This window comes from Hyaena hyaena, unplaced genomic scaffold (genome assembly GCF_003009895.1).
Source record: "Hyaena hyaena isolate Hyena2069 unplaced genomic scaffold, ASM300989v1 scaffold_452, whole genome shotgun sequence".
Classification (NCBI taxonomy): Eukaryota; Metazoa; Chordata; class Mammalia; order Carnivora; family Hyaenidae; genus Hyaena; species Hyaena hyaena.
Window position 1 is genome coordinate 216,716 of NW_024081085.1, and position 18,663 is coordinate 235,378.

Here is an 18,663-nt window from a genome sequence, read left to right on the forward strand (position 1 = left end):
TGACCAAAAAACTCCTTATACCCAGCACTAAAAACATCTGCTTTGTTTACCTAAATCATCAACTCGTATTTCTCTTTCAGAAGGTCTGTCAAGTGACCAGTAACAGTGTAGAGCAAAGTTGAGGAAAGGAATGTCACTGCCAACATAAGCGAACAGCAAATGTCACATGAATTACCAGAGTTCAGAGGAGAAATTGCGCCTGTGTCTATAAAGGTTGATCTCTCTCTTCCTGTTCTCAGGGTATGTTAAGAATATAATGATTCATAGATTAGAGCCTGCCACAGTGCCCTAGCCCTGAATTTTAGAATGTTTTACATGGACCAAAAAAATTTTACCTTGCACTAAATACCTTCCCATGACATTTATGACCATATATTCCCATTCAGGCAAGTGAGAACCCAAAATATCATACTGTGTGGCAAAAGGGGAAGAAGTTAGAGGACACTTCTGTTCATATCTTGGCAAGAATTGCCAAACTAGAGCCACAGTTGGAGACTGTCTAAAATGTCAAAATGTTTGCAGCTTTAGGTAACGGGCTTGCTTATTAAATAATGAGCAGGGCTCAAAACTGAGCCCAAACAGGTCTGGGAATAATAAACATAAGTAATAGTAAGTAAGCACTGGCTCTTCTTTCCGGAGGATGTGGACATCTCATGCTGAGTCACTCACGATCAATTATTTTTCTTGGGAACTTAGAAGAACTTCATTTGTATATCAAGGTTTCTGTTTAGGTCAACCACAAACAAGTAAGAATAGGAATTGGGGGTGGGGGGGGTGGGAGAGAGAGACCGGGAGGCCACCTGGAACGTGAGCTGGGAGCCTGATAAGTCTCTCCAGTCATGCCATCTGGTGTGTCCTGGCACTTGTCATCCAAATTGCTGTTCTCCAGAACAAATTTAGTTTCCCCCAGACAGTTCAGCTTAAATGAGCTCATACTGTCTCTCTGACACCTGTCAAAAGAAGAGTGAGAGATTTCTCTAAGCCCTGAATTGAAGGAGAGAGGGAGGTAGACGAAGAGACAGAGAGGAGAGCGGGAGCAAGGAAGAGGGCAGACGTGGAGAACAGAAGGAGCTCTTCTTAGAGGGCCAGTGTATTTTACCTTCACCCATCACTCTCATGCCAGAGGGTGCAAAAAGAAGGAAAGGGGGCCACTTCCAATCATATTTGCTAAGAGAAATGTAACTGAACACATGAAATACGAAAATAGTACCAACTACCTTACTCTCACCTTGCGTCTTTTTTTTTTTTTTTTAGTCTGTTCCTTTTGGGTCATGCTTTGTTTTGTTTTTATTTAAAAAAGGAAGAAACAGCAGTGGAGAAATCTGATCTGCTTTTGACAACATGACCAATGCTCCTTTTCCATCCCAGCTGGAGCACGATTCAGTAACAGGCAAGGGCAAGTGGAGGAGTGATTTCATTAACCAAGTCTTGATTTTGAGGTTTGCATATCTGCAGATCTGTTTTTCCCTCCCTAGGTCTTGGGGAGCTGCCAAAATGGGCAGAAGAAGTGACGATAATGGATTGAAGCTGCCACAGGGCAAATCTCTGGAAGGGAAAGATATCATAACTAGTTGCCAGGAGGATACTGTCTGTGCCTCTGCCTTTCAAGTTGTAAGGTAACAGAGAATCTAATTTAGAAACTGTTATTTGCCACAAGAAGATACTGAATAAAGAGAAGGAGGAAGGAGACAAGAGGGAAGCGTAGGAAACAAATGTGCCTCCCAGAAATATAACCAAGATGTCTTTCAAAATGCTCCTTCCCAAGCAGAGGGCCCCAGCCTGCAGCGGCCTCGTTGAGGTCATTACCGCCAGTGTTCAGATATCTGTTGGTAGTTCTCTGCCTTTTATTCTTTCAGCCTGTTCTCAATTGGAACACACTGTTCAGTCTCTTTTGCAACCTCTAGTAACATGATCTTATGAAAGCCTTATCTATGTATTTTTTTTATTTCTAGTTCAATTATATCAAGACTGTTAGTTCTTAAATTGGAAAAAAGACCATCCAAAAAAAAATCTTTCTCAAATGTCCTATGATACATTCTGGGTCAAGTTACTCAAATGTAAAATGTGTCTAAATCTCCTGCCTCCCAAGCCTCAGATGATTAATAGAAAGTGCAGATACGTAAAACTGTTGGGTGTACATTAGCTCCTTTCTCTTCCTCTCTCCTAATAAGAGATTCCTAGAATTTTTAGGAGAAAATCCGGATCAGTAATGAGCAATATACAGGCCTACGTCTGTAAACTTAAGTTTTCTCGGGGAAATTATTCCAATTAAGATAAAAATTAGTATAATATCATGATGCCTAGCTGGGGTATTTATGAGCATCAGAATCCCTTTAAGAAAGTATTCCAACAGAGAAGTATTTTAAATACACCGTGGTGTTATGGATACAGCCAGTGCTAGGCAACGTGAGATGTGAGCAGTGAAGATCTATTTCACAGCTTCTTTCCTTAGCAGGAGAAGGGATGACATTTTGTCGGCCTCGCCTCCCTGAAGATTAAAAACCAAGCACCAGAGGAAGGCCAGGCAGCTGACAAATAGGCTCTTCCCCTGCTGAGGGAAGGAAAACACAAGGCCGGAGGAAAGCTTTCCTCTTCACAAGGGGGAGTTTCCATTTCCTGCGAGAGTGTTCCTGATACAGTTCACTTTGCTAAAAGTCCTATCAAAATGAGCAAAGCAACACTGCTATGTGGCATTTTAGAAGCACATTGGGTATTCTGACTCTTAAAAATATCAATTGGGGTGGGTGGGAGGAAGAACCCCACAAAGATTAACAATCAATGCATGCCTAAATCAATGTACTCGTAATCCCTGGAGGCTGGCGGTAGTTTGACAGAGATCTGCCTAGAAGACTTGAAAGAAAGGAAGCATGGTATCAGGAGCTAAAAGACATAGGTCCTGGGGTGTCTGGGTGGTTCAGTCTGCTAAGCATCTGACTCCATTTTGGCTCAGGTCATGATCTGAAGGTTTGTGGGTTTGAGCCCTGTGTTAGGCTCCATGCTAAAATGTGGAGACTGCTTGGGATTCTTTCTCTCCCTCTCTCTCTCTGCTCTTCCTCTGCTCCCGTATGCGTGCACTCTCTCTCTCAAAAAAAATTAAATAAATAAATAATAAACTTTAACAAAATTTTTTAATGTTTTATTCATTTTTGAGAGTGAGACAGAGACAGAGTGAGCAGGGGAGGGGCAGAAAGAGAGGAAGACACAGAATCCGAAACAGGCTCCAGGCTCCGAGCTGTCGGCAGAGGGCCCAATGCAGGACTCGAACTCACAAGCTGTGAGATCGTGACCTGAGTAGCAGTCAGATGCTCAACTGACTGAGCCGCCCAGGCACCCCTCAAAAATAAACTTTAAAAAAATAATAAAAAAAATAAATAAAAGACAAGTGTCCTTATTCTGCCTTTAACTAGTTAAGTGACCTCAGCCCCAAATTCCTGTAAAATGAAGGTGTTCTCTAAGGACTCTCCAGCTCTAACATTTTTGAAATCTAGATTCTAAAAGGAAAAGAAAGTAGACATAGGAAGAAGCTGCTTATAAGAATTCGAAAACCACTAAAAGGTGAAAAGTCCACTAAAATATGTACAGCAGTGAGGAGGAGGAAGGGGAGGAGGTGGGGGAGGGAGAGGAGGATAGTGTTAGCTACATATGCGAATACCTTACTAGGAGCTCAGCACTGGTTTATGCACTTGACAGGTGTCAACCCTCGCAATCCTCTCTGACTTCCTTTATGTCACACTTCCCACCACACTGGACAACAATAGGATGAATACAGGCATTCTGAGGGTCCAGCCAAGAGGAAGTTGATTTGGAGTCATATTAATTTGAGTTTTGGGGGGATGTATTTACGCAATTCACAGTTGTCATTTCCATCCTGAAATGTCTCCTGGGATTACTGGTGTCATAATACAAAGGGGCAGGGCCAGAGGCCATCGTGTGCTAAGAATGTATCCTGCAACACCTGGCAATGAAAGTAGGGAGTGAGTGGTAGAGGTCCAGATGCTAGTTGCTAGAAAAATTCTTCCAGTTATCAAATTGTAAAACTGCAAATGAATGATTCAATTCTCATCTCTGCTTACTTAAAATGGAAGTAAGCACTCTCCTGTCAAGAATCGAGTCAGTAATTCAGAGTATATTATGAACGCAACTTCTTTTTTGAATGTTTTATTTTTGAGAGAGAGAGAGAGAGAGAGAGAGAGCATGAGCAGGCAAAGAGAGAGATGAGGACAGAGGATCCAAAGCGGGCTCCGTGCTGACACAGCAAGCCCGATATGAACACAACTTCTAATTTTATACTTTATTTTTCCTTCTTAAGGAAGTCATGTAAAATGGAATTTAACAGAATTTCTTATAGTTGCACTATGAACAGTGACTGCAGTTATGTATGAAGTCACATGATTTATGTGTGTCAACAGGCTGGATCTCATGTTAGGATATATAACATATTTGTCCTAACAAAGTCTGTCAATCCCAGACAAAAAAACCACACAAAAACCATGATTTATTGAGAGAAAGAGATGTATTTTGAGTATTCATGACAAGTAGCCTCTTAGATTATTTAGGAATACAAACAGTGAAGAATAAATCACCTTGAAAAAAGATGGAAACTTCTTATTGATTTCACACAAAATACTGACAAATATAAAGGTAATAAGAAGTTATAACGTGCCACTAAAGAGGAAATAGACAACAGACTCGTTCAAATGTTGTCAACTCACTGTCATTATATAAGAAAAGGTATAATGTCCTGAAATCTTAATGCTCGTATGTGAAAGAAACTTAATAGCAGCTTTCCAAAATTTGACAATAATCCTAAAACTGTACATATTACCAATAAAGAGTTGTATACATGAAATAAACTTTACCAGGCTATCACTAAAAACTATGTTTCTATCAATCATGCTGGAGGAAAGACTAAATTCTCCTTTTAATCTCTCTTTGCAAAACATAACACAAAAGCATTGTCACATACAAAGCGGCCAGAGAACAGGCAAGCAAAAAACATAGGAAAAATATGGAAGCTCGACAGGGAGTTACTTAATAAAACATTATATTTTCTGAATTTTGTAATATTTGTAGGATTTGGCAACTTTCTTACATTTGTAATTTGTTATAATTTCTTTCTTATTCTAAGTAAAGGTGATTTGTATCTAAATTTTTATTTGCAACTTTGTATTCTTATTCTTAAAGAGGTCCCAAAATTATACAAGAGCCTAGTCCTACAAAATTTGGGTCCTCTCCTGTCCTGAAATATAAAAGATGCTTAATAAACGTGTATTGTGGGGCACCTGTGTGGCTCGGTCATGTATGTGTCTGACTTTGGCTCAGGTCTTGATCTCAGGGTTGGTGAGTTGGAGGCTGCCTGAGAGTCTGCTTCAGATCTCTGTCCCCTCCCCTCCCTGCCCCTCTCCTGCTCACATGCCTGTGTGCAAGAGTGCTCTCTTTCTCAAAAATAAACAAACATTAAAAAATGTTTATTAAATGAATGAAATTGGGGAATGTTAAAAATTAAATTCTCCTAAATGTTAAATATGTAATTTATGGAGCAGCAACAGACATTCATTCGGCTTTTAAACTCATACCATTGACCTGCTAGCCAAGGCCGCCCACACTTTCCCAACCACTGATGACGTGGGCGAGCTGGAGTGGGTGCACCATTTACAGGTTTGTGTTCTCCACCACAGAAACTAGGTAAACTCACCCCAAAGAAGCATCCTTGTAGGCTTCTGCAAGCCCACACTGGGACACTTATGTCTCCTAGAAAAGGATTCTTTGAAAACACATTCAACGTAAGCTCTGCATGGCAAAAAAAAGAGAGAAAACTACAGAAGATCAGGAGCAGTTGCCGGATTTAAGAGTTTTGCTCATTTATTTTAACAATTAACAGCAATTATGCATGGGGTGAAGGATCTTCATTTGCATATGGTATACACTGGTAATGGTAAACTCTAAAAATAACTTCAGTTCTAACTCCAAAGCTCATGCTGTTAATGAGAAAGTTCAGAGGAAATGGTATTGATTACACCCCGCTAATTAGTTGACTTATCTGAGATAGTTTGGTTTCCTTTAGATATAAAAAGGTGAATTCCTTCCAATGCTTCAAATATTCAAGCTTATCGTAAAATACTAACTGTGACATTTATTAAGCACTTTGAAATTTTTGATGCTTTGTCAAAAAGAATAATGGCTGTAATGAATTTTAATGCATACACTTTTAAAACTCCGTGGAGTGATACTCAGAAACAATGAGAAAGGGGAAAGGTGGAAGCTCTCTGTACAAAAGCAGGCCAGTTAATAAATGTGAGAGGAATAACTGAATTAGAGAAACATTTGCAACCAGCAGTGTTATGACTGATCCAGGCAAGAATCATTAACAGATGCGGGGGGCGCCTGGGTGCCTCCCTCGGTTAAGTGCCCCACTCTTGGTTTCGGCTCAGGTCATGATCCCACAGTTTGTGAGTTCAAGTCCGGCGTCATGCTCTGTGCTGACAGTGCTGAACCTGCTTTGGATATTCTCTCTCTCTCTCTCTCTCTCTCTCTCTCTCTCTCTCTGCTGCTCTCCTGCTTGTTTGCACTGTCTCTCTCAAAATAAATAAATAAACTTGAAAATTTTTTAATAAAAACATATGCTAAATTTTCATTGAGTGAAATTTTATTAGGAAACTTAAGATTTAGAAAGTTTCAAATCATCTCACCACAATTATAAAGTATTCCCTCTACAAAAGTGAAAAGTACCTTTCCAGTGAAGAAATCCAGAGATACTGCCTTAGACAAGTGATCAAACTTAGCCTCGTTAATAAAGAAAACTGACATTATTTGCTTCCTTATGCAATGCAATAGTGGCATTATCTATAGAGAATTGTTGCCAAAAATAGTTAATCTGACTCTAATAATGAAGAAATAACAATCCCAAACTGAGGGATATTGTGCAAAACAGTTGCCTGTATTCTCCAAAAATGTCAGTGTAATAAAAGATTATGAAGGCTAGGCAACAGTTCCCAATTAAAGGAGACTAAAGATATATGACAACTTAATGTAAAGGATGGCCTTGATTAGATACTGGGGGGAAAACGTCAGGGACACTATTGAGAGTGATGAACAAAGGGGCAACGTGCATTATGTAACAATGGAGATTTCATTGTTGGTATGATAATACTGCTACTGTGTTATGTTAGAGAAGGTTCTTGTTCGTATGAAATACATGCTAAATGTGTTTCTGGGTAAGGAGTCTTCATGGGTCTACCTACCTCACTTTCAAATGATTCAGAAAATGAGAAAGAGAGCAAGTGTGGCAAAGTATTAAATAATGAATGTTGATAAAAGGTCTATGAGTGAACACAGAATGCAAATAAAAATGGATATGTTAGAATTCCTTAATTTTAAAACTTTTCCTCATCAAAAGACACTGGTAGGTAAGTCAAAGAACAAAGCAAAACAATAATGACAACAATAAAAACAAGGAATAGGCAAGATACCAACTGAGAAAAATACTTGCAAAACATATATCTGGCAATACACTTGTATCTAGAATAAATGAAAAACTCCTACTACTCAATAATTTGAAAACAATCCAGTTATAAAAGGGGCAAAAGACTTGAGCAAACTCTTCACAGAGGATTCAGAAATGACCAGTCAGCACATGAAAGAGTGCTCAACATCATTAGTCATAAGGGAAATGAAAATCAACATTTCAATGAGGTACCAACACACGCGCACCAGAATGGCTAAAATTAAACAGGCTGACAACACCAAATTTTGGTGAGACTGTGGAGCAGTCTGAACATTTACACAGGGCTGGTGGGAATGTAAAGTGGTACCGCCTCTCTGGAAAAAGTGAGGCAATTTCTTATAAAGAGTTTATGAGTCATTTAATATTCTTTCCATTTTTACCATAAACTGATATTTCTATGAAAAAAGAAAAAGCTGGGGAAAAAGAATGTGATACTTCAGAATGTGGCTTCAGAAAACAGACATGATTCAGTATGTATCTGATTTGGGTTGGTTCTCTCTTCCTGCCGTGTGCCAGACAATCTCCTGTATACAGAGAATATAATGGTGCAGAAGAAGGATGTGGTTTAGTCCTCATGGAGTTTATACTCCCATGGAGAGATATACAATAGGTAGCTATATGAAAGTTACCACATGTTGTCAGGATTCTGAGCATACAGAAGAGGTACCAGGTAAGAGAATTTGAGGAAAAATGCCACACTACTTGGGATAGTCAGGAAAGGCCTTTCAGGGGGAAAAAAAAAAAACCCAAAACCCTCTCAGTTGAGATCTGAAGACTGAAAGGGAGTCAGCCAAATAAAAAGCTGGAGAAACAGAATTCCCCCAGACAAAAGGATCAATGAGTGCAAGGGCCCTGAGGTGGAAAATAGCTTGGATAGCATTTAAAATAGAAACTTACTGCATCTCCATCAGCTGGTCACCGATCACTGGCCTGAGTCACCACATCCTTAACACTTATATACAGAGAACAGTATCAAGTATTCAGTGTGAGGCCAGAGAGGGGAGAAAACACAAACAGCAGAGTTTAAAGCCAAAGACTGGAGGAGACTGCAAGAGTACTTCCTGAAATGCGGAGATAATCAGAACCTTGGTCTCTGGAGCCCACACTGTAGAGAGTTCTGGTACTGTTGCTTTTTAAGATAAGTCAGTTCATATGAAGCTACCTGCTCATTCCTATCATGACCTAATGATGTTAATGACGATAGTGACCATGATCAAAATAGTATGTCAGTTATAATTCACTGATTGCTTCCCATGCGTCAGGTTCCATGTCTAGTGCTTGATCTCACTTCATCCTGTCAACAATGCTAGAGGTACACAGCATTCTCTGTGTGACAGATGAGGACAGGCTCAGAGCGGGTAAGCAGTATGCATAAGGCTGGTCAGTCACACCATCTCTAAGTGGCAGGATCTGCATTTGAATCCAGGTCGGTCAGATTCCAAATCGCATTCTATATATTGTTATATTTGCTAGCATCCAAAATTTCCCTAGGAGACCCTTCTGATTGGCACTTTCTCCAGAAAGCTAAAGAAGCCAAGGGGGTCATCTGGATGCCAGAGGATTTTAAGAGCCATCTTTAGCTTTCATGAGAGAAAAAGAGAATAAAGGCACCTGCAATAGTAAAAGACTGACTTGAGGCTACTCGAGATTCTTTTGGTTCCTATGCTACACTAGACATTTTTCAAAGGGCACTGCATAAGCAAGCAACATTGTCATAATCCTGAAACCTGAATTCAAACTGCATTAATTTCTTTTTACCACTAGAGATTCAGAAAAACATGCCACGGTGATATGATTCTTAAGCTTGTGCTTTCAATACTCAGAAAGCTGGAAAATAGAAGGTGAACATTGATATACATTTTAAAATTATGAATGCAAAATAGCAGCCAAGAACAAATTTTTATATCAAGGTTATGAGCAGATGAAAGATGACAGTCAGCACTAGGAATGCAAACAGACCATTAATTATAGCAGCCTCACAAAGCACCATAGTAATATGCAGTTTGCAATACTTTACCAAAATTTACATAACTATATAGTCTCCTTTCAGATGCCAGAGATTCTATTTTTGATAAGTAGCAATTCAAAAGGTTAGTCACCTCATCTATAGTATTATTCGACTTATATCAATGTGAAATGGTGACACCTTGAATTTACAAGTTAGCGAACCAGACAGGCTGCCCCTAACTCTTCATTCATTCATTCCAGCACTACTGTGTGCCAGGCATTCAGCATCGCTCTGGGGACACTGACATGAATAAGACACACAGTATGCCCCCAGGAGAACCTCCAATTCAGAGAGAGAAACAGACTAGCAAACACATAAGACAGAGTTTGGGAAAACTAAACAGGTGGAGATCAAAGCTGTAATATGGTGTTAGGGTTGCAGAGCGCTGCAATGACAACAGTAATATCAAATCCACTAACTTCTTTTTCCTCCTCCCTCCTTTCTTTCTTCCTTCTTCTTTTTTTTCCCCCTCCTCCTCTCCCTTTATTCCTCCACACTTCCTTCCCTTCTTTCCTCTTTTAGTCAATAAGTATATTCAGTCATTATTTCACAACTCTATAACAGTAGCACTTTACATGTATGTAAAACTATGTGTCAGGCAATACTAACATCTCATTTAAAACCTCACAAAACACCAAGAAGAAGGTACAATTATTTCCCCTACTTTACAGATGAAACTGAGGCACAGGGTGTACATAGTTTGCCAAGGTCACACATGTGGCAAGTGGCTGAACAAAGACCCAAGCAGCACGACTCCAGAAGCAGGGCTCTGGATCACTACCTGATTCTATCCATTATGAGGTAGTATGCCTGTCACACTACCTGAAGCAATAATAAGATTTCGATGATTAAAGGACATTTTGGAATTTATAACAAAGGACTTCTAAAAAGACTCTGCTTTTCAAAATCAGAGAGAGGTAAAAGAAAAGGATGATGAGAAGGGGAAAAAAACCTGCTGCGTTCAGTGTGGGTCTTTTCTGGTCTCCCCCCTCGGGAGCACAGTGGCCCTCCACCTGCATAAATGATGAGAATTGGCATTCTGCTTGATTACTGTGCATCTGTTATGAGCCTCAGAGTGAATTAAGCAAAAACAATGTAAGGCAGGAAAAGAGCCTACTAATGGAGGCTGGCCCAGTTGCACCAATTTGAGTCACGGTGGTATCCTCTTTATTTTGTAATCACCAGCAGGCACATATGCCCCCCCCCCATTGCAACGATATTTCAAAACAATTTAAATCAAGCTTGATAGCTAATTATGCTAAGGTCACGCCAAAAAACCAAACCACCAGGACATCAAAAATCCAAGATGGTCTAAGTGTGAAGTAGCAGCGTTAATTTTCTCCCATTAAAAAAGCAATGGGAGGCGGGGGTTGGGGACAAGCTTTTTGACTCTCTGGGAATAAGTGGCTTTCAAAAATCATCCAAAAAAGACCTCTTAAGACATTTCACCTCTGCTCTGAATGTTTTAAGCTGGCCCTCTGATTACAAAAATGTTCCTGTTAAATCTCATCAAGATGCTTTCTTAAGATGAAGAATGTTTTATAAATTGTAATGGCTTTAATCAGAGCCCTCTCTGAAGCTATTTAACTGTACGATGTAGCCCAACCAGAGCTTCAATTATGTCATTTATCAACTCTGTATTAATTAAGTATCATTATAAGGATTGATTTATAGACTTTTTCACAGCTCTCCTACCAGATGGTATAACATTCTCCCTCTCTGACGCTCCAAAAACATCACCTGGATTCACTCATCTCTCTCTCCAGCTGAATATTTAATCAGATCTTAGTTGTCTTCAAACTGGATTGCTGTTACTCCTCCTTTTCACTATTCTTATCAATATGGCACATGAAGGCCAAGTGATATAAAACATAAACCAAGAGAATTCACAAAGCAAGTTCTATCAACAAGCCATGGCCGCCTCCATGAATTCTTACCCAGTTTGCTGATGCAATTTTTGCAGGAAAGTGGAGGGAGAGCCTTTTGTTTCCTTAGCTGATTAAAACTTATAGTCTGTGTTCAATTATCTGGGGGCAATGGAGAAAATAACTAGGAAAAAAATGTGTATTTGGCAATGGGAGTACAACAGACAGTTTGGCCTCAGTAGAGTTCCTTTCTGAATTGTATTTTACTTGGGCTAATATAAAAACCACTTTGCATTCTTGTGCTTGCATGTAGAGAAGGCAGGAGGTGGGAGTCCCGAGGTGTACTGCATTGCAAAGAAGCAGGCCTAGAATTTTAAATTGCCTTGGGTGATCCAAAAAGTACATAATCGAGAAATGGAAATGCTTACCTGTTTTTTCTTACAAAATATAAAAACCAGATTAATTCAACTTCTCACAGTTGCCTCAAACTCATAACGTCTAAAACCCAAGCTGCTCATGCTACCTCCAATCAACTCCTCCTCCCAATGACAGTTCCCATTATCCTCCAGTCGCCAGGCTTGGTGTAGGGAAACTGGGGAGCTGTGACAGACTGGAGAGGGTACATCCCACTAACTAAAAGGACTTGGTGGCTTCTCCACACAGCTGGTCTGCCTTATGGGACCTACGGGCAGATTTGGTGTTTCCCTAAAAACCACAAACTCCCATTTTTCTATAAATCTCATGACTTTCAAATATTGCGCTGAGCTGAACACACATTCATCCCCCGATTTCTGGTCCTTGCCTTACTGTAAATTTTGACCCTTCCTCCTGCCCCCTCCCCCCCCAATACAACCAAACTCCGATCATTTTTTCATACTATTCCCCCTTGCTGTCTCTTGCTATCCATTCCCACTGCCATCATCTCTGCCCTCAGTATTTCACACCTGCATTATTAGAGCACTAACCTCTTTCCTTCTCATAGCAGGCCATGTAGTCACCATCCTGAAACAGTAGTTCCCAAGTTTTAACATGCATCAGAATCACCTGGAGGGCTATTTAAACCACAAGCCCCACCCCAAGCATTTTTAATTTAAGGGATCTCAGGTGGGGCCGGATAATTTGCATATCAACAAGCTCCCAGGTGAGGTTGAGGTGTTCCAGAGACTATCTTTAGAGAAACACTGCTCTAAAACATCACCCCCCAACTCGATCACATTCAATGAGTTCCCATTTCCTCCACATAAAATTTAAAACTCCCCATCTGTTACTCTGGATTCTTCATAACCTGATCTCTTCCATTCACCCCCAAATTACATTTCCCTGATCACCTATGAAACCTCTGGCTCCAGCCATACTGGTCTACTTGTGTATTACCCAAGTTCATCAAGCATTCCCAACTCCTTGCCTTGATCATGTATAGAATGTCTTGCCACCTCCTTTCTCTTATTTTTAAAATGATTTTTTTTAAATGTTTTATTTCTTTCTAGGAGAGAGAGAGAGAGACAGCATGAGCAGGGGAGGGTCAGAGAGAGAGGGAGTCACAGACTGAAGCAGGCTCCAGGCTCTGAGCTGGCAGTCAGCACAGAGCCCAACGAGGGGCTCGAACCCGCAAACCACGAGATCATGACCTAAGCCAAAGTCGGACGCTTAACCAACTAAGCCACCCAGGCGCCCCTCCTTTCTCTTATTAAAGTTCAGCTTTTTCGTTGAGCATACATACCCAAACTCCAAATCCTCAATGTAGCCAGCCCTAATCAGACTTCTGCTATCTCTTTTAGACTCCATAGCATTAGGTCTTTGAGTTGTTTGGTATAATTCAAAATGCATGGAATTTAGAGCCAGCGACTCAAAGTATGAATCCTAGTTCTTTCATTACCTGAGTAACTTGATTAACCATTCTGAACCTGTTTCTCTTTCAGTAAAAGAGAGATAATCAATTATCTGCCTCCATTGGGTTGCATAAGGAATTAATTGAGACAAACTAAGTCTTCAGAGATGCACAAAGATAGACAAAGTAGTTGCTAAATAAATGTTCATTTCTTTTCTTCATTCCTTTCCCCCAATCAACTATTTTAGCACTAAATATAAAATAGATTACATTAGTCATTTATATTTTAAGCTTACCGTCTTCTTTTTTTAGTCAGATAGAATATTTCTGAGGGGCAAAAAAAAAAAAAAACAACCCGCCATGTCTAATTCATTTTAATAACCCTACTCCTTGGCAGTTTCAGAGCAACGTTAAGCTCTCAATAAAGATTTACTAAAAAATAATTAATTTGAGAAATACTCAAATTAATGGTATTTGACCATTAATGGTCAAATGGTATAAGACAAATGGTTCCTCTGTAAAACTTAAATTAACATTAACACTTATCAGGGGCGCCTGGGTGGCTTAGTCGGTTAAGCGTCCGACTTTCGCTTAGGTCATGATCTCACGGTTCGTGGGTTTGAGCCCCGCGTCGGGCTCTGTGCTGACTGCCAGCTCAGAGCCTGGAGCCTGTTTCAGTCTGTGACTCCCTCTCTCTCTGACCCTCCCCTGCTCACGCTGTCTCTCTCTCTCTCCTAGAAATAAATAAAAATATTAAAAAAAACCCAATAACACTTATCCTTAAAATATCCTCTTATGAGAAAGGCAAAAGGTACTTTACATACAAAAAAACTAATAGAGATCTAATGAGAGTCCCAGTTGATACTTAATGTTAACAAGAGAAGGGTCATTATAAAAGCATCAATAAAAAAAAAAAAATCTTCTCCTTGAAGTAAATTTGAGCACAAGGATACTAATAATGGCAATGCAGAGAAATAACAATGAACCTGAAGATACTGAAGGCAACAAGTAATGGACTTTTAGAGATGCTTCTTAAGGACACCTGTCCTGTAACCATGTGACTGTTGTACTTCCAAAATAGATGATACATATTGTTAACCACACTGACAAATGTCAAGTGAAACTGGTAAAACACATACATGTTCTGTATTTTAGCAGATTCTCTAATTTTGAAGTCAGGCAGAAACTGATTACAATTTCTATTCTGTTCTCCAGTACTGCTGACCCCTACCCCACTCCTAGACAGAAGCCAGTACCACCACTCCCATAAAACTAACGGTGAAATGTCTGTCAGAGAGAAAAATCTGTTTTATTCAAATAGCAATTCAAAACATCATTGTTCATGAATGTTGTGACAGAAAAATGATACAATCTGGTATACTGGGCACCTGGATATTTTCCTTAAGTACAGAGTGAAGTGCCCTAAAAATCCAAGTTGTTTTAAATTTATTATCCAGAGGCTACACAGTTTGGTCAGAGAGCAATTGGAATCTGGTCACCTGGTTTGTTATAAAAGCCCTGCCATGACTCACTACACAATCTCAAACAACCTTGTTCCTTCAATAGAACAGCTCCTGAATGACTATTATGTAATAAAAATACTAGATGATGGGAATTTGGATATGGAGATATATATATATATAAAGAGAGAGAGAGAGAGAAAGATTTTCCATGTCTTTCTGGAACTTACAGTGGAGTCAGATGATTAGAATGGACCGGACAGTTTATCTTTCACTGAAGACATAAAGACACATCCCAGCCTCATAACTTCATCCTGGCCAGTGAAATGTGAGTAGAAGTGAGGTATGCCGTGTCCAGACCTGGCCATGGAAAACCTCCTATTTGATTGTTGACTTTCTCTCTCTACTTTTTATTTGCCAGCTGGATGCAAAAGATCCTGCAGAAGACTCTGAGATCTTAGAGGTGATGGAAAGGAGCAGAAGGCCACCTGCTAAACACCCTCTTAGACCTATTATGTGAGCAGGAAATCAACTCCTCGTGTGTTAAGTGACTGAGATTTGACGTTGTTACAACAGTTAGTGTACTCTACCAAAGCATGAACTGCATCTACCTCCAAGACATTATGATATAGAGTATGCACAGACAGAGGAAATACCAGAAATACCAGAAAGAGGTGGCTCACCTGGGCTGGAGCTAGGTATCAGAGAGGGCTCCCCAGAAAAAGAAACACTTAAGATGAATCTTAAAGGACAGTATGAGACAATGAGGAAAGGGATAGAAAGTTGTAGGGGAAAAAGCATATGCAAAGTCATGAAACCCAGAGGAAACGTAGTACGTTGGGAAAGTGTTAGTGACTCCCGACTACCAGAATATGGAGTTATGTTGGGAAATAGAGCTACTCAATACATATTTGTTAAAATGACTAATAAAGAGCAGAACCTAGGAGGCATAGTAACTGTCAGAAATGATGGATAAGAGAAAACGTTCTCAAGAAGCATCTAACTTAGAAGGCAGAACAGATGACACTCTCTTTCCTGAGGTAGAAAATGCAGGATATAGAGGTAAAAAGAGGAGTTCAGTTTTGAAGAAAACTGAAGTGGAGATCACTAAGGAACAGCCAAAAGAAGGACCAGGAGGTCGTCGGATATATGGGCCTCGTGCTCAGACAGCAGTACGGGAAGGAGAGGTTTGGAAAGTGTCACAGTAGAGATGGTGGCTGAAGCCACAAGCATGATGGGACTGCTCAGGTAGAATGTTCAGGGTGAGAAGTCGGGGAAACAGAAAAGGAACAGGATAAATGGGAAAGAGACAAAGGATGAGAGCAAGAAAGAAAAAGAATATAAGAAAGAAGTCATAGAAGCCAAAGAGAAGAGGTCTTTAGAAAGCAGTCAACCGTGACAAATGCTTCAGAGAGGTGAAGTAAGATGATGGCCTGAAAATGTCCATTATATTTGACAACTAGGCTGCTATTTGTGACCTTAACAAGTTCCATTTCAGTATTGGCAAAAGCCAGATTAAAATGTCTGCAGAGCGAATGACAGGTGAAGAATTAGAGACAGGAATATAAAATACTCCCTAAGGAAAATTAGCTCTAAGAAACAGTTAGCTAGAAGTGGAAAAAGAGTTTGTTTCATTTTGTTTTTATTTTTCAGGATGTAAGACTTAAACATGTTAATATGCTGAATTCTCTGAACTTCTATTTCCCTATCTCTAAAATGGGCATAATGCCCCTTCTGCTTGGCCCACTAAGTTGTCAGAACAAGTAATGTGACATATGTGAAAGATCCTAAAGTACTGTGTAAAGGGAAATGTTAGTCTGTATTTTTAAATGTCAAAAATATGGAGTCACAAAAGTCAAGAGTCCAGTGAAATATGGTTGGCTATAAAATCAATGAAAACATTATAATCAGTCTAGATCTAGAAATATTAAGAAAAATGTCTTTTTAATATACACTATAAGTTGTTCATCCCAAATATTAAAGGCTAACAATACGTTTCTACATCCCATGCTGGGCAAAATTTTTCTGGGGCTCCTAGGTTATAGCCCGGGTTTCCAGATGTCTTCATTACACCAGGAAAAAAAAAATGTCAATTAACTCTGGTATAATGCAGTACATTAAGTCATCTGGGAATTTATTAGTCTTATGAATAGTAGTTCTTAAATAAATATTTTTGGCAATCACCCAATTTCACAAAGCAACAGTCTACCTCCATAATTTAGATCTCATGACCAGTGAAATCATAGTGAATGGCCATAGCTTGCTGAGTATGTTATTCTAAGGGGTGACTGAGGTATTCTGGGAAGTAAGCGAGCCATTTTAGGACTTCCCTCCTGGGAAGATTAAGCGTCCAAAAGAATATGATCCAATGATTGTTTCACTAGTCACCAAACCTTTGGACTCTACAAAGAACATTATTTTTAGCACTATGACATTAGTGGAACTAGTTTTTCTCTCATAAAACTTTTTACAAGTAGTTTTCACATGTCCCATCTTCCTTCCTGGGAAGATACCTCATCCTCATTAAAGAAAAATGTCCCTTTCCTCTTTTCTCTGAACATTTGGACAAAGCTCTTCTGACTTGGTTTCCTATTCGCTGATGTCTCATCAGTTATATTATTTTCAAGAGTGTAGGGTGCTAGTTAAGGTCAAGCAACTATGTTTCCAGATCCAAACAAAAATTGTGTAGAATAAACAAAACTTCCTTTACAATAGATATTAATCTGATCTTGAAACCCAAATAAACCCGATTTGCAATTGTTTCTGCAAGCTTTGTTTTGTTTTGTTTTTTATCTTTGGGAGACCAGACTACAACACTAAAATGGTACTTCTTTTATCCATGTTTATCCCACCAAATATTTTACCCTTAATGTGTGGCACGACCACATGTAGCTATTAAACTAAGCCAAATGTCTGCAGGTCAAGTTTCAGACCTTTCATCCACTGCGATGTTGAATTTTATCTTAAGACTGAGGGTCGTGCAATTACCTCAATCAGAAATACAAAGATAAAGACAAAACTTATGTTGCCCTTAAATACCACCAGCCATTTATATAGACCTTTACGGATAATCAAGTATCTTTCATAAGTTTATCTCTTTTATTCTGAAAGTAATATTGTAAATTTATTATTCTTCCTCATCACTCATTAACAGAGAATGCAAAGACCCAAAGAGTTTAAGAACATACCCAAGGCTATGCCTTGTTTGGAGGCAGAGCCAGGTCTATATGCAAGATCCTCTGCTCCCGAGTCTCCTTCCACTACACCACAGACAGCTCTCATCACGTTACCCACCTTATCTTTATTTCACTTCTCTAGCAACAATGGGAAAAGGCCTGGCTTCCTCTGAAGTCACTAGGAGTCTCTGATGAAACACAGACGTGAATACAGTTCTCCCTCCAGTGAAAATACATCACGTATTGGTTATATAAGGAATGTTATGGGGTCACCGTGGATGTGGAAAACTTTTTAAAGGAATGTACAAATAATGCTTGGAATCCTGAAAAGGCCAAAGAGGACACTATAAACAAGTGGCCAAATATGGAATGAGGGAAAATTCCATAAACAAATTACTATTTTCATTTGAAGGGTTTGTTTGTATTTCATAAGGATTTCTCTTACGTGGAAAATCTTGTTTGTTTTCTTAAAAGGATTACAAATGAACATCATGACCAACCTGTAGATGGAGGAGGAGGCCACTGATCGAATCAGGGATGCCAAAGCCCCTACTTTGGCAGCTTCCACCGCCCCCTGGACCCGGTACTGCACTGTTGTCGAGTAGTTGACATAAGGTTGATTATACACAACAATCTTCCCTCTTGCTTCTGGGGCCCTTCTCTGCAGTTCCTCGAAAGAGGTCACCACCAGAACTTCTGCGGTAATGCCTAGAAAAAAATCATACAGGATTAACATGGTTTCCGATCAGCCCGGTTGAATTGGCACACAGAAGGTCATACAGGCTCTATCTGCTACATCTGGCAAACTGGTTTGAGAAGATC

At 39.6% G+C, this 18,663-nt stretch overlaps 1 protein-coding gene across 3 annotated transcripts in view; it reads right to left on the minus strand.

The window, feature by feature from the left end:
• The window catches only part of CPQ (carboxypeptidase Q), a 386,524-nt gene that overhangs the window by 207,236 nt on the left and 160,625 nt on the right, over nucleotides 1–18,663 (minus strand). For all 3 annotated transcript variants that reach the window (XM_039253463.1, XM_039253462.1, XM_039253464.1), the window contains one exon: nucleotides 18,342–18,549. In XM_039253463.1, the coding sequence (XP_039109394.1) occupies nucleotides 18,342–18,549 (208 nt within the window). The remainder of the gene's footprint in view (nucleotides 1–18,341; nucleotides 18,550–18,663) is intronic.